Below are 16,623 nucleotides of genomic sequence, written 5' to 3'. Positions count from 1 at the left end.
AGGGAACCACTGAAGGGTAAGGAGCAGAGATGTGGTATGATATGACTTACCACTAAAAGAATCACTCTGGTCCTAAGTGGGTCACAAATCATTAACATTGGCAATATCAAGACACTGAAACTTTGTTTCTAGAATGTGACCTAGATAGTGCAACCATTTTATTATACTTTTGAAATTTATTTGAAAATATTTTTACTATATCAAAATGAAGTCTATTTTATTTCTGTAATACTTTGTCATATTTTGGGTAAGGTAGAGGATAATGAGGATTAAGTGAGGTAACTTACTGTGCACAGAATTTGTAAGATAACAAAAAATGTATTGCCTATTCAGTGACACAAAGAGTGGATCTTGGCTGGAGTTATTATTTTTGTTGTGTCTTTTCAAGAAAAGATATAGGAATAAAATGTCAGGAAATTAGTTTCAATTAGGATACTGCGGTCTAAAAATATATTTTAGTACCATGTTACTGCCAATAAATGATTACTTTCAAAAAAGTTTGGACAGTTCAAAGCCAATAATTATGAATATCATTGATTTCTTTAATGAACATGTCAATAATGATGAAGAACCATTTTACATTTCGCCTTTTAGACTTCCAATCTTTCATTATTCAATAATAGGGAATTGTAGAATAAATCAGGAAAGGTCAGTAGACCACTTAGCCTTAGCACCTAGATTTGACTACTGGAAGGCAATTCTCTGTGAACATTGTTCTGTTAACCCAGAGTCCAAATTTTCTGAGGAAAGACCATTGGTCTTGGTTAAAGGATGACTAAAGAGCAACCATGTCCTGGAATACAGAAGTAATATATTGCTTCAGAGAGATTTTGAGACTTCTTTCTCTTGTAGATATTAGCTTATATCCCAGAGTAAAAGTCTCTTCCTCTTCAAAGGGGAGGCTGGGCCATTGTGTCAGCCAAATGGCTGAGTGTCATGCCTTTGTGAGTCTGTGATACAACCCCTCTGTATCTGTAGAGTAATATCATGCTGCCATAGCCTTGCCAGTAATAGATGCTCTGTGAATGATAAACTGTGTTCTGATCTGTAGACTTTGTGTTTCTTGTTAGAATATCTACCTATCAATTGATTAACTTATCAATCAATTGATCAATCTCTCTACCTACCTACCTATCCATTTACCTACTGTTCACCTGTCTACCTATCTATCACCTGGGTAGTCTGATTTCTCATCTTCTAAGTAATGTCTCAGATCCTTCACAATTTCAGATTAAATACTGATACATTCCCTTCATGAGGCTCATGCCATAGTGATGTTTGTACTGAGAAATGAGATTTGTTTTGTGATGCCAGTTGTCAAGATATTCTGTCATTTGTTCTCTATGATACATTCAAAAAAGAGATGAAATTATGTGTGTATAAATATCTTCTTCACACACATACTTTCAGGACTGTTGATATGCATAGGTAAAAGCACTTCCCTGGCTGATGATGACTTTCAATTTCTTTGAAACATAATAAGTTTAAATATGATGTCATGATGCTGAAGCTGAAACTCCAATACTTTGGCCACCTCATGCGATGAGTTGACTCATTGGAAAAGACCCTGATGCTGGGAGGGATTGGGGGCAGGAGGAGAATGGGACAAGAGAGGATGAGATGGCTGGATGGCATCACTGACTCGATGGGCATGAGTTTGAGTAAACTCCGGGAGTTGGTGATGGACAGGGAGGCCTGGCGTGCTGCGATTCATGGGGTCGCAAAGAGTCGGACACGACTGAGCGACTGAACTGAACCAAACTGATGATGTCATATAGAGAACATGCTGACATGAGTGCTGCAGAATGTCACGTTGACATACTCAGTGGATTGGTGATCTGTTTTTTTTCTTTGCGTGAGTAGCTATGCAGGGTTTTTGCTTTCTGGTTAAGCAACAAGGTGATGAAGTATGTGTGGTATATGTTTGTGTGTGTCCGTGTGTCTGTGTGTGGTGTGTATACACATGCACATGTGCACTTGTGTCTCTGCATGCAAGGGTGATGGAGAATGGCAGAGGTAAATGAAACAAAAAACTTAGGAGATTTAGAATATGAAAGGGATAACCTGATATCTTATATTTTTATTGCCATAGCTGGTATCACAGCTTTAGGAAGATGTGATGAATAATTGCTCAATGATTTTCAATAAATGGCCTAGATATAGGACTATTCCCAGAAAGTGCGTGGAGTCAGGTCAAGGAATGGCAAATCCAACTAAAGAAGCTTTTCAGAGAGCTGCCAGATTGATGTAACAGTGTCAATGCTCAAACATGAGGCTATTTCTTTTAAAAACAATGGTTTTATTGTGTTAAGAACATTTAACAAGAAAGCTAGCCTATTAACATATTTTAAGTGTATCTTTGTGTGGATCACAATAAACTGTGGAAAATTCTGAAAGAGATGGGAATACCAGACCACCTGACCTGCCTCTTGAGAAATCTGTATGCAGGTCAAGAAGGAACAGTTAGAACTGGACATGGAACAACACACTGTTTCCAAATAGGAAAAGGAGTACATCAAGGATGTGTATTGTAACCATGCTTGTTTAACTTATATGTAGAGTACATCATGAGAAATGCTGGACTGAATGAAGCACAAGCTAGTATCAAGATTGCCAGATCTATCAATAACCTCAGATATGCAGATGACACCACCCTTGTGGTGGAAAGTGAAGAACTAAAAAGCCTCTTGATGAAAGTAAAAGAGGAGAGTGAAAAAGTTGGCTTAAAGCTCAACATTCAGAAAACTAAGAAAATGGCATCTGGTCCCATCACTTCATGGCAAATAGATGGGGAAACAGTGGAAACAGTGGCAGATTTTATTTTGGGGGGCTCCAAAATAACTGCAGATGGTCACTGCAGCCATGAAATTAAAGGACGCTTCCTCCTTGGAAGAAAAGTTATGACCAACCTAGATAGCATATTAAAAAGCAGAGACATTACTTTGTCAATGAAAGTCCATCTAGTCAAGGCTATGGTTTTTCCAGTAGTCATGTATGGATGTGAGAGTTGGACTATAAAGAAAGCTGAGTGCCGAAGAATTGATGCTTTTGAACTGTGGTGTTGGAGAAGACTCTTGAGAGTCCCTTGGACTACAAGGAGATCCAACCAGTCCATCCTAAAGAAGATCAGTCCCGGGTGTTCATTGGAAGGACTGATGCTGAAGCTGCAACTCCAGTACTTTGGCCACCTGATGTGAAGAGCTGACTCATTTGAAAAGACCCTGATGCTGGGAAGGCTTGTAGGTGGGAAGAGAGGGGACGACAGAGGATGAGATGGTTGGATGGCATCACTAACAAAGTGGACATGAGTTTGGGTGTACTCTGGGAGTTGGTGATGGACAGGGAGGCCTGGCATGCTGCAGTCCGTGGGGTCTCAAAGAGTTGAACACGACTGGGCAACTGAACTGAACTGAAGTGTATAATACAATATTGTTGAACATTGGTGCTATATCATAGAGCAGATCTCTAGAACTTATTAATCTTGCTTAACTGAAATTTACGTCCATTGATTAGTTAGTCCCATTTTCCCATCCTTCTCCCTGCAACCACCATTCTACTCTTTGACTCTATGAATTTGATTACTTCAGATACTTCATAAACATAGAACAATGAGGAGTATGTCCTTGTGCCTGATGTTTCCCTGAGCATAATGTCTTTCAGGTCTATCCATGTTGTCATATTTCATTGGATTTCCTTGTTTTTTAAGGCTGAACAGTATTACACTGTATGTATATACTGTATTTTCCTTATCCACTTATCTATCAATGGACATTTAGCTTGTTTTTGCCTCTTGGCTATTATGAATAGTGTTAAAATGGATATGAGAGTGTATATGTCACTTTGAGATCTTGATTTCGATTCTTTTGGATAAATACCTAAAAGTGGTATTGACAGATCGTATGTAGTTCTGTTTTTAATTTTCTTGGGCATTAAGAACCCTGCATGCCTGTCTGATGGCTACAGGGTTGCTGGTTTTCACAGTGACTGCGATTGCAAGGCTGCTGGTTTTCAAGAGAGAGAATAGGACTAAAGCAAGTAAGACCCTACAAAGCACACTGTCCTCATCAAGATTCAGTCATTTTTCTTGAATAAAAGATCTCAGATTCTTGAAAATATTTAATTAATCTCTGGAGTTTTTAGAAAGTTGATTCCGATGATTTTTGCCAGTGTTCATTGCTATTTTGGAGGTCCTTAGTCCACAATTCCTAACTGTTCATCTTGGGAAAATTAATTAACATCCTGTCCTCTCAGTTTTCACATTTGTGAAACAGGGATAATAACATACCTCAGAAAAGTTGTGAGAATTAGACAAGCCCATTGAGGAAAATCACTGAGAATAGTACCTGGCACATAACACCCAATAACCACTGGCCAACATGTTCATTTACATTCATTTAAAATATGTAAGTTCAGATATTAAGAAACTTATCTTTTAAAAAAAATTGGTTTTATATTTACAATGTAAGTCACATTTTATTTTTTCTGAATTCATTTATCTGGGTAGATGGATTTGTAGATTATATTATACAAAGTTTCAGATCACAGCAGTTGGCAATGTTTTGTATTCTATTACATTGAGTATTCCCTAAGGCTTTTTGAAACAATACCAGATGGCCAACCTGTTGGAGATATTATGCTTATTATACTTACTGTTCAAGTATGTAGGCTGAAAAAAATCACAGTAAAACAGGGTACTTTTGTTACTTCAGAAAAATAAGCCTGTTACATTTTTTAATGTACTTTTAAAAATGCGTTTACAAAATTGAACTTTTTGAAAGGATTGTCTCAGGAAGAAAATGTAAAATTTATAATATTTTATGAGGTACCTAGAGTTACAAAGTCATTAAGTTTTTATGAAATATTTTAAATTTTAATAACAAGCAAAGATGCTTCCTTAAGATATCTTCTCCCAAAGGTGAGTGGATGTTAGAAGATGAGACTATTTCAGTGGCTTAAATGTCAGCAAGCTTGAGCCTGTCAGTGAATGGGATTAATACATAATCAAAATGGATAATTTGGAATATTTAAAAATAATAATTAGGTATGAAAAAATCATCATTATTTCCCCTCTCTTTTATAAATATATTGAGCATAATATTCATGTAAATATTCACTTCAGGTTTTCTTTTGGGATTTATTTTTTTAGTTAGTGTTCTCAAGGTTTTGGTTTTTGAATAAGCAAGCGAAGATATCTATTTTGGTTTACCAGCTCTTCTTCTTCATTAAGACTCAACTGATAAGTTTCAATTATTATATTTTTGAATATTTTGATACATTAAAGATTACATCAAATTAGATCTAAGAGAGATAAATGTACTTCACATAAAACCTTCTAATCATTCTGAAAAAAGCTTATTTCTTAAGAATCAGAATTTTACTTAACTTTATACAATCTTTTCATGTATACCATGAAAATTATATATATATGTTTATAGTGTGACTGCCTTTGCTATCTGATGTTTTGGAAAGAAAATGCTTTCAATAGGTAAGCCCTATGACAATTCGACTCTTTCAGTTGTTATTACCAAAAACTCATCCCAAACTAGCTTTAGTCTCTTTTCTGTCTCCTCACCTCTGTATGTGTGTATGTTGGTCACTCAGTCGTGTCCTATTCTTTGTGATCCCATGGACTATAGTCTGCCTGGTTTGTCTGTCCATGGAATTCTCCAGGCAAGAATACTGGAATGGGTTACTATTCCTTTCTCCAGGGTATCTTCCCAACCCAGGGAGCAAATCCTGGTCTCCCGCATTGAAGGAAGATTTACCTGAATCTGAGCCACCATGGCTCAGCCACCTGAACTTTCCCTGGTCTGAGCCACTAGGGAAGCCCTTCACCTCTGTAATAGACCTAAAAACTAGTAGCCTTGCAAAACACAGTATCTGTGCAAACCAGCAACCTTGCAGCCATCAGAGGATCACATTGAAAATAAAGGGATGGAAAAAGATATTCCATGCAAACTGGAACCACAGAGAGCAGAAGTGACTATACTTATATCTATGCTGTGCTTAGTCACTCAGTTGTCTGACTTTTTGTGACCCCATGGACTATAGTCTGCCAGGCTCCTCTGTCAATGGGGATTCTCCAGGTAAGAATACTGGAATGGGTTTCCATGCCTCCTCCAGGGGATCTTCCCAGCCTAGGGATTGAACCCAGGTCTCCTGCATTGCAGGCAAATTCTTTACTGTCTGAGACAAATACTTATATCGCACAGATATATTTATCTGAATTTATATATCACAAAATTAGGCATTAAGTAAAAATTGCTGCAGGAGATCAAGAAGATCATTACATAATAATACAAAGATCCATTAAATAGGAAGATAAAACAATTACAAATATACATGCACCCAATATCAAAGTATTTACATATGTAAAACAAACATTTGCAGATCTGAAGGTGGCAATAGACAGCAATAAAATGATAATAGGAGACTTAAATAACCCACTTTAAATAATGGATGGATTACTCAGACAGAAATCACTAAGGAAACAAGACCTGAACAGCATTAGATACCAAACAAACCTAACAGATGTACCAGAACTTTCTACCCAACTGCAAGCTGACTGCACATTCTTTTCAAGTACACATGGAACATCTAAGATCACACGTTAGGTTATAAAGTAAGTCTTAAGAAATTCAAGAAGAGTGAAATGATCTCAATTATATTTTCAGATCACAATGGAAATTAACTAGAAATCAATAGCAAAAGAAAATTGGAAAATCTCATGAATAAATGGAAAATAAAGAAATACACTCGAGCAATTATTGGGTCAAAGAATAAATAAAGAGAGAAATTAAAAAATATCTTAGACAGACAAAAATGAAAGCACACCAAAATGAGATACAGGAAAAACAATACTAAGAAGGAAGTTTAAAAACACCTATACAAGGTAGATCTCAAATGAGGAAGATCTCAAATAAACCACTCAATTTTATACCTCAAGAAATATAAAAATGATGAACTAAGCCACAATTAGCACAAAGAAGGAAGTAATGAAGATTAGAGCAGAAATTAATTAGAGAATTGGAAAATAATTCAAAAAGCAATAAAAAAAAGAATTGGTGAAAAGAAAACAAAATTGATGAACCCTTAACTAGACTAGGAATAAATCAGTGATGGTGCAAATAAAATCAGAATTAAAAGAGAAGATATTACAAATAATGACACAAATAAAAAATCATTAGGGATAATTGTGATCAGTTGTGAGCTAGCAAGTTGGACAACTTATAGGAAATGGATAAATTGCTGGAAACATACAACCTACTAACACTGATTCAAAAGAAATAGAAAGCCTGAACAGCTGAATAACAGCGAGATTGCATCAGTAATCAAAAACCTCCCTACAAAGAAAAGCAAGGACTAACTAAGGATAAGGCTTCCCTCATAGCTCAGTTGGTGAAGAATCTGCCTGCCAATGCAGGAGACCCAAGTTTGATTTGTGGGTTGGAAGATCCCCTGGAGAAGGAAATGTCAACCCACTCCAGTATTCTTGCCTGGAGGATCCCATTGACAAAGGAGCCTGGCGGGCTACAGTCCATGGATCGCAAGAGTCAGACACGACTTAGTGACTAAACCACTACCAACTGAGGATAACATCGCAGGTGAATTTCAGTTCAGTTCAGTTCAGTCGCTCAGTCATGTCTGACTCTTTGCGACCCCATGGACTGCAGCACACCAAGCCTCCCTGTCCATCACCAACTCCCAGAGCTTACTCAAACTCAAGTACATTGAGTTGGTGATGTGATCCCACCATCTCATCCTCTGTCATCCCCTTCTCCTCCTGCCTTCAATCTTTCCCAGCATCAGGGTCTTTTCCAAAGAGTCAGTTCTTCACATCAGGTGGCCAGAGTATTGGAGTTTCAGCTTCAGCATCAGTCCTTCCAATGTATATTCAGGACTGATTTCCTTTAGGATGGACTGGTTGGATCTCCTTGCAGTCCAAGGGACTCTCAAGAGTCTTCTCCTACACCACAGTTCAAAAGCATCAATTCTTCGACACTCAGCTCTCTTTATAGTCCAACTCCCACATCCATACATGACTACTGGAAAAACCATAGCCTTGACTAGATGGACCTTTGTTGGCAAAATAATGTCTCTGCTTTTTAATAAGCTGTCCATGTTGGTCATAACTTTCCTTCCAAGGAGAAAGCGTCTTTTAATTTCATGGCTGCAGTCAGCATCTGCAGTGATATTGGAGCCCAAGAAAATAAAGTCAGCCACTGTTTCCACTATTTCCCTATCCATTTGCCATGAAGTGATGGGACCAGATGCCATTTTCTTAGTTTTCTTAATGTTGAGTTTTAAGCCAGTTTTTTCACTCTCCTCCTTTACTTTCATCAAGAGGCTCTTTAGTTCTTCATTTTGTGCCGTAAGAGTGTGTCATCTGCATATCTGAGGTTATTGATATTTCTCCTGGCAATCTTGATTCCAGCTTATGCTTCATCCAGTCCAGCATTTCTTATGATGTACTCTACATATAAGTTAAGCAGGGTGACAATATATAGCCTTGACATACTCCCTTCCCAATTTGGAACCAGTCTGTTGTTTCATGTACAGTTATAACTGTTGCTTCTTGACCTGCATACAGATTTCTCAGGAGGGAGGTCAGGTGGTCTGGTATTCCCATCTCTTTAAGAATTTTCTGCAGTTTGTGGTGATCCACACAGTCAAAGGCTTTGGCATAGTCAATAAAGCAGAAGTAGATGTTTTACCAAATACTTAAAGAAATATTCATACTAGTCTTTCTTAAAGTCCTCTAGTAAATCAGAGAGGGAACACCTCCAAACTTATTTTATGAGGCCAGCATCACCATGATACCAATGCCAGAGAGACACCACAAGAAAAGTAAACTTCAAGCAAAGAGCCCTGATGAACATGGATGCCAAAAGTGTCAACAAAAAATTAGCACAACTAATTCAATAGCACTTTAAAAAAGTATCATGTGCCATGACCAAGTCAGATTTATCCCTGGAATACCAGAATGGGTCAACACATGGGAGCCAATCAGTGTGACATAGGAAAATGAAGGAGCAAAAATTATTTAATAATCTCCACTGTTTCAGGAAAAGCATTGGCAATATTCAAGGCCCTTTTATGACAAAAAATTCTCAGGAAATTAAGTATAGTCAATTAACACAAAAAAAGACCATATATGAAAAACCCATAGCTAGCATACTCAATGGTGAAAACTAAAAACTTTTTCTCTGATATCTGGAAAGAAGGCAAGATCGCCTACTCTTCAACACACAGTGCTGGGAAAACTGCATATCTACATGCAAAAATTAAATGGAGTCAGGTGCATTAGCAACCAAACCACAAGAAAACCTTATACCATACACAGGAATTAACTCAAACTGGATTAAAGAGTGACATGTATGATCTGAAACTCCTAAAAGCATGGAGGAAAAGCTTCTTGACATTAACTTTGGCAATGATTTCTTGGATATGATACCAAAGGCAACAAAAGCAAATATAGATATACAAAAGAGTGAGACTACATTAAACTAAAAAATAGCTGCACAGCAAGGAAAACTTTCTACATAATAAAAAGGCAACTCATGGAATGGAAGAAAATATTTTCATGCTATATATCTGATAAGAGCTTAATTTCCAAAATATATAAAGAACTACAAGTCAATAGTAAAAAAAAAAAACCCAACAACTTGATTTTAAAAATGAGTGAAGGACTTGAGTAAACACGGTTCCATAGAAGACATACCAATGGTCAATTAGTACATGAAAAGATGCTCACATCAATAATCATCATGAAAATGCCAATCAAAATTAGAATGAGATATCATCACCTTTTTAGGGTGACTATTATGAAAAAGGGAAAGTATTACATATTTGAAGTTATGGAGACATTGGAGTCCTTGTACACCTTAGTGAGAATATAAAATATAGCTGTTATGAAAAACATTATGGAGTTTCCTCAAAAAACTTAAAACTATCATATCATCCAACAGTTTTACTTTTGTGTAGGTATCCAAAGAAAATGAAATCAGGATATCACAGAGATATCTGCTTTCCCATTTTTGTTGCAATGTTGTTCTTAATAACCAGGATGTGGAAACAATGCAAACATCCATTGACAGATGAATGGATAAAGAAGATATAAAATATACATACAGTGAAATATTATTCAATAGAAGGAAATCCTATGAACTTGTGACAATATGCATGGTCCTTGAAGACATTATAAAAAGTGAAATAAGTCAGTCAAAAAAGGACAAATACTCTTGATTCCTCTTATGAGGCATCTAAAATAGTTAAATATATAGAAATACATAATAGAATAGTAGTTACCCAGTTATCACTGGGTAAGGGGAATATGTGGAGTTACCCAGTTATCACTGGGGAGGGGAATATGTGGAGCTGTTCGATGGGTAAATATTAAACCAGATGAGTAAACTTGAAATTAATGTACAACATAGTGCCTATAGTTAACAATAAAGTATTGTTTACTTCAAAAATGTCTTAAGAGGATAGATAAAATGCTAAGTTGGTCTTATCACAAAACAACAACAAAAACAAAGAGTCCCAAGGAAACTTTTGGAGATGACAAGTATGTTTAAATAAACATTTGTTAGGTAGAGTAACAGTTTGTCGGTTCAGGAGAAGCCTGGATAGATCAATTCAGACCATAAAAGTGAGGTTTTAGTAAGCTTTGTGGAGTGTGGAAAGGGAAGACCCTGGGAGGCAAAGGAGATTTTGTCACAAGGGCCTCTGGGGAAGTCATATTAGGAATTTACATTTACTTGTGACTCTGTTGGCTGTCATCTAGAACACACCCTTACATGAAGGGCTGGTATTAGTTTAAGGTCCTCGGGGTGCTTGGCTAAGCCAAATAAATGCCAGGACAGCAGTACTCTGGAGTTGTTTAGCTAAACTCTTGACAACCCCCAATGAGTCACACCTCCTGGTCTTCCAACTTAATGTAGTATATGTGTCACTGAGCCAGTTCTTGGTCTAAATCTGAAGGCTTGGTAGGTTCTACTTTGCATTCTAAGAGAGCCCTGAGCTGCCATGTGCAAAAATTGACTCTTATTGAAGAGCCCGTTGGGATACTCAAATCATCACAGCATCCCAGTAGAACCCGCAATTTTCCACCAAATTGTCAGATACATAGTGCGCCATCTTGGATGCTGTAGACCCAGATGACATTACATAGAGCTGAACTCAGTTGATTTACACAGTGGTGGAGATAATAAGATGGTGTAGTTTTAAACCACTAAATTTGGGAGTGATTTGTAGTTCATTAATAGGCAACTGAGACACTCATAAATCACTAAAAATAAGATTATATAGAATAAAAATGAATGAGTTCCCTAATTATCATTTCCTCACTTTGAAATTGAGTTAAGGTTAACTCTTTTTCTCTGACATATAATTACATAGCTGCTAATATTTCAGTTTTGTACAGTTGTTGTTGTATTAATTACTCTACTTTTGGTTGTTTAGCTTCTTTCTGAAGTTTGTTTGCTTTTTCTTCCAAAGTTAAATGAAAGTTAAGCCATTTATAGATTTGGCAGTAAAGAAGATACCAGATGTCACATATGTGATGAAAATATTCTTAATTTTCCTGTTGTCATTAAAAAAATCTTTTAAAATCCTTTAGTGGAAGTTTAGATTTGTATCTGCTTATCAGTCATAGGAAAACATAACTTTTTTAAATACATAAAATACTTTAAAGAAATTTCTGAGTATTTTTAGGAGTGTCTTCATTTTAATGATGGAAAATAGGATAAAGAAGCTCAAACATGTTCTAAAAATATTAATGTTTCTTTTGAAAATTTCTAGCTTAGAACTTGGCATACTATTCATGCTGAAATATATTTAGAGTATGTGTGATAATCAGAAACAGTGATTCTTTAATAAGCTGGTACTCCAAAAATAGTCTGATAGGTCTCAATGCTTCCACACTGGTTGATTATGTGAGACCATTACAAAAAGCTACATTCAAATGCCTTATTTTGGCATTTCAGGCCAAAGTTTTATTCTCTTATCAGCAAAATCTTGGGATTACCTCTTGATTCTTAATTATTTTTCATCCTCAAAACCATGCAAAAAAGCAACTTAGAGAATTTTTGTGTTTAGTTTGAATCATTGTATCTTTATACACACATAGACATTGAACTCTGGAATGTATCTAGTTCTATCACCTTGATTTAGCATAACCTCATTTTTATGCTAAGAGCTCATGACTGGCAGAACCAAGAGAATTCTAGCATACAAATTTTATTTTTATAAAATAAGAATTTCTTAGTTATGGAGTGTTTTCCAACCTCTTCCCTTAAGCGAGCTACAACTAAATGAAAAGGCAGGACTTCTAAATTATTCAGTAGAACTTTTTACATTTTTAGACTTCTCTGAGAGTGTAAACATCGTAATAACATTAGATTTAAAAGTTATTGCTCTTTACCACCTTTCTAAATTCCATATATATGCATTAGTATACTGTATTGGTCTTTATCTTTCCGGCTTACTTCACTCTGTATGATGGGCTCCAGTTTCATAAATCTCATTAGAACTGATTCAAATTAATTCTTTTTAATGGCTGAGTAATATTCCATTGTATATATGTACCACAGCTTCCTTATCCATTCATCTGCTAATGGGCATCTAGTTTGCATCCATGGCTGATTCATGTCAATGTATGACAAAAACCACTACAATATTGTAAAGTAATTAGCCTCCAACTAATACAAATAAATGGAAAAAAAAACTTATTGCTCTTATTTCCAGAAAAAAGCCATAGCAATTAGAAGCTGTTGGCAAGTATACTTACTAAAGAGAAGAATGGAATTATAGAAACAAGAAAATATTTGAATGACTCTAGCTATACAGAAATGAACCATAACATCCAAGTTTTTTCCAGAAGATAACCTTGAGAGCTTAATCCTTAGATAATTCAATTATAAAGAAACTAAAAGTTCAAATATAAGGACTCTTCCTTTAAAATCCTTAGTGAACAGGTGAACACTCTCTCTGAAAAGTGGGCAGATGATATGAATAGAAAATTTATAGAAATACAGATGACATGAAATAAGTGAAACACTGCTTAATCTCACTAAAAATCACAAATATACAAATTTAAAAATAAGATATTTGAATTCACTAGGGGGAAGAGAAAGGTAATAAGATAACCAAAAAGTTTGAGCTAACAGGTTCCCTTATACCCTGTATGAATATTTTTAACCTAGCATTTCCAGTTAAAATTATGTGACCTAGAAAATTCCTCCATATGTGCATTCAGAAGCATAACCATTGTCACTTTGTTTCAAATAATGAACATATGGAAGCAATATAAATACTATTAATAGGAGAGATTCTATAATCTAAGAATATTCATAATGCATTTTATTTATTTATTTTTAAATTTTTTACATTTTTTCCTCCAGTGTATAGCTGATTTAAATGTTGTGTTACTTTCAGGTGTACAACAAAGTGATTACTTTTACACAGGTATGTATCTATTTTTTCAGATTCTTTTCCCTAATAGAGTATTACAAAACTTTGAGTATAGACTAGTGTGCTATAAATTCTATAGCACACTATAGCACAAATTCTTTGTGCTATAAATTCCTTTTTGATAATCTATTTTATATATGGAAGTGTGTATGTGTTAGTCCCAAAGTCCTAATTATCCCTCTCTCACCCTTCCCCTATGGTGACCATAAATTTGTTTTCTGTGTCTGTGGGTCTATTTCTCTTTTGTATGTATTAATAAGTTTGTCTCTATCATTTCAGCTTCCATGTATAAACAATATTATATATTTGTCTATCTCTGTCTGGCTTACTTCACTTAGTATGATAATCTCTAGGACCATCTTTGTTGCTGCAAATTGCATTTTTAAGAGAGTGAGATAGATTTAGATGTATTATAAAAGAAAAGTATTCAATATATATTATTACATAAAGAAAGCTATGCTGAGTACAGTGACACTGGGGGAAAAGGAGGGAAAAATAATGAGTAAGAGGTATGCATATATTAATTTTGTATTTATGCAGAAATAAAAAGAAGGGGAAAAATGTAAGGTACGACTTGAAAGAATCTCATCTTTGGTTTTAAATTGTGCTTAGGCAAACCATAAATAATAAAATACTTTCATAGTTCCAACTTTCAAAGTGAAGTTAGTGATCGCCATGGAACATAAAGGTAATTATTAAGTTCCATTATCTAGTAGGGTGTATATAAAATCTTTGTAACCCCAGAACAAGAAGATGACTGACTGTAGTCACAAAGCCTGAGTTTATGGGCTGAGTGACACTGAACATGTTGCTTCACCCCTGTTCCTCTCTTTCCTAACTTGGAAAATGGATCTAGTAAGTTCCTGGGGGAGATCAAAGAAGATATTATAGGAAAACATTTCATATGCAGCCAAGCACATAAGTCTTCAGAAATTACTATCTATTTTAATGTATTCATAATAAAATAAACTAAGAAATTCAAAAGAGCATCTTAAACCACTGATTAGAACAAAGTAAAGACAGATAACTTAAATGATTAACCCAATTTAATGGAATCCTTAAAAGCATTAGTTTTATTCTAGTCTATTTCTTTCCTCATTAAATTTACCATTTGAAATATAGCTTTAGAAATTCAAATAATTTTTCTTAATATAAGTAATGTTTCCATGTCCCTATAGAGTCATAAATTGACCAAAATTTAGAATGTCACCTGGTAAAGAAAGGTCTGCAAAGTAAATTAGAAATGAATGTTGTCTTGGATATGTTTGAAACACTGTAATACTTGGATTTTAGATTTAGCTCAACTCAACATGGCAGCAAATTTGGAAAACTCAGCAGTGGCCACAGGACTGGAAAAGGTCCGTTTTCATTTCAATCCCAAAGAATGCTCAAGCTACCACACAATTGCACTCATCTCACACGCTAGTAAAGTAATGCTCAAAATTCTCCAAGCCAGGCTTCAGCAATACATGAACCCTGAACTTCCAGATGTTCAAGCTGGTTTTAGAAAAGGCAGAGGAACCAGAGATCAAACTGCCAACATCCGCTGGATCATTGAAAAAGCAAGAGTTCCAGAAAAACATCTATTTCCGCTTTATTGACTATGTCAAAGCCTTTGACTGTGTGAATCACAATAAACTGTGGAAAATTCTGAAAGAGATGGGAATAACAGACCACCTGACCTGCCTCTTGAGAAACCTGTATTCAGGTCAGGAAGCAACAGTTAGAACTGGACATGGAACAACTGCCTGGTTCCAAATAGGAAAAGGAGTACGTCAAGGCTGTATATTGTCACCCTGCTTATTCAACTTATATGCAGAGTACATCATGAGAAACGCTGGGCTGGGGGAAGCATAAGCTGGAATCAAGATTGCTGGGAGAAATATCAATAACCTCTGATATGCAGATGACACCACCCTTATGGCAGAAAGTGAAGAGGAACTAAAAAGCCTCTTGATGAAAGTGAAAGAGGAGAGTGAAAAGTTGGCTTAAAGCTCAACATTCAGAAAACTAAGATCATGGCATCCAGTCCCATCACTTTATGGGAAATAGATGGGGAAACAGTGGAAACAGTGTCAGACTTTATTTTGAGGGGACTCCAAAATCACTGCAGATGGTGATTGCAGCCATGAAATTAAAAGACTTTTACTCCTTGGAAGGAAAGTTATCACCAACCTAGATAGCAGATTAAAAAGCAGAGACATTACTTTGCCAACAAAGGTCTGTGTAGTCATGGCTATGGTTTTTCCAGTGGTCATGTATGGATGTGAGAGTTGGACTATAAAGAAAGCTGAGCACCGAAGAATTCATGCTTTTGAACTGTGGTGTTGGAGAAGACTCTTGAGAGTCCCTTAGACAGCAAGGAGATCCAACCAGTCCATCCTAAAGGAGATCAGTCCTGGGTGTTCATTGAAAGGACTGATGCTAAAACTGAAACTCCAATACTTTGGCCACCTGATGTGAAGAGTTGACTCATTGGAAAAACCCTGATACTGGGAGGGGTTGGGGGCAGGAGGAGAAGGGGATGATAGAAGATGTGATGGCTGGACGGCATCGACTCGATGGATATGAGATTGAGTAAGTTCCGGTAGTTGGTGATGGACAGGGAGGCCTGGTGTGCTGCGATTTAGGGGGTCGCAAAGAGTCGGACATGACTGAGTGACTGAACTGAACTGAACGGTGTTGTTTAAGGTTAAAAGATTCTTCCAGATTAGCCATATGAAAAGCAAGAATGTCTGATCTTATGCTAAGGGATAGGATTAATAAAATTTTAAAGAGGAAAGTCTTTGTCAATCACAGCATTTCATTCTGAGTTAATTTGCTGAAAACTGATAACCATGTCACTTTGGTATTTTGTAGAGTAATGTTCTTTATGGAGATTTACTGACACTGAAATATCTCAAAGTGTATTTATTTATGAAGGTTAATTCACAATTGTCTTACCAAGGTAAACTATTTTAAAACAAATTAAATCACTACTAAGTGATTTAATCACTAACTAAGCCTCAGGTCTGCAAAAACTATTAGAACCTGACAGCAGACAGCAAAGCCAATATAATGAACCCAAAGTGGTACTTCTACATTCAACAATGAGCTTTATCTAGGTAACTGTGTAGAAATGATGAGTCACCTGGGAACTTTTGTTTAGAA

At 35.9% G+C, this 16,623-nt stretch overlaps 1 protein-coding gene across 3 annotated transcripts in view; it reads left to right on the top strand.

The window, feature by feature from the left end:
- THEMIS (thymocyte selection associated) overlaps positions 1–16,623 on the top strand; it is a 190,898-nt gene that overhangs the window by 111,517 nt on the left and 62,758 nt on the right. Inside the window, exons 5-6 of one of the 3 annotated variants that reach the window (XM_061130153.1) lie at positions 13,438–13,467; positions 14,767–15,439. The exons of 1 other annotated variant lie outside the window; for it this stretch is intronic. In XM_061130153.1, the coding sequence (XP_060986136.1) occupies positions 13,438–13,467; positions 14,767–14,772 (36 nt within the window). In that variant the 3' untranslated portion in view covers positions 14,773–15,439. Of the gene's footprint in view, positions 1–13,437; positions 13,468–14,766; positions 15,440–16,623 lie in introns of those variants that run through there. One more of the 3 variants, XM_061130151.1, reaches the window with a different exon arrangement.

The sequence above is a fragment of the Dama dama genome, chromosome 26, assembly GCF_033118175.1.
Source record: "Dama dama isolate Ldn47 chromosome 26, ASM3311817v1, whole genome shotgun sequence".
Taxonomy (NCBI): domain Eukaryota; kingdom Metazoa; phylum Chordata; class Mammalia; order Artiodactyla; family Cervidae; genus Dama; species Dama dama.
Note: the sequence above shows the minus strand (reverse complement) of the source record. Positions and strands in the feature narration are given on the sequence as shown.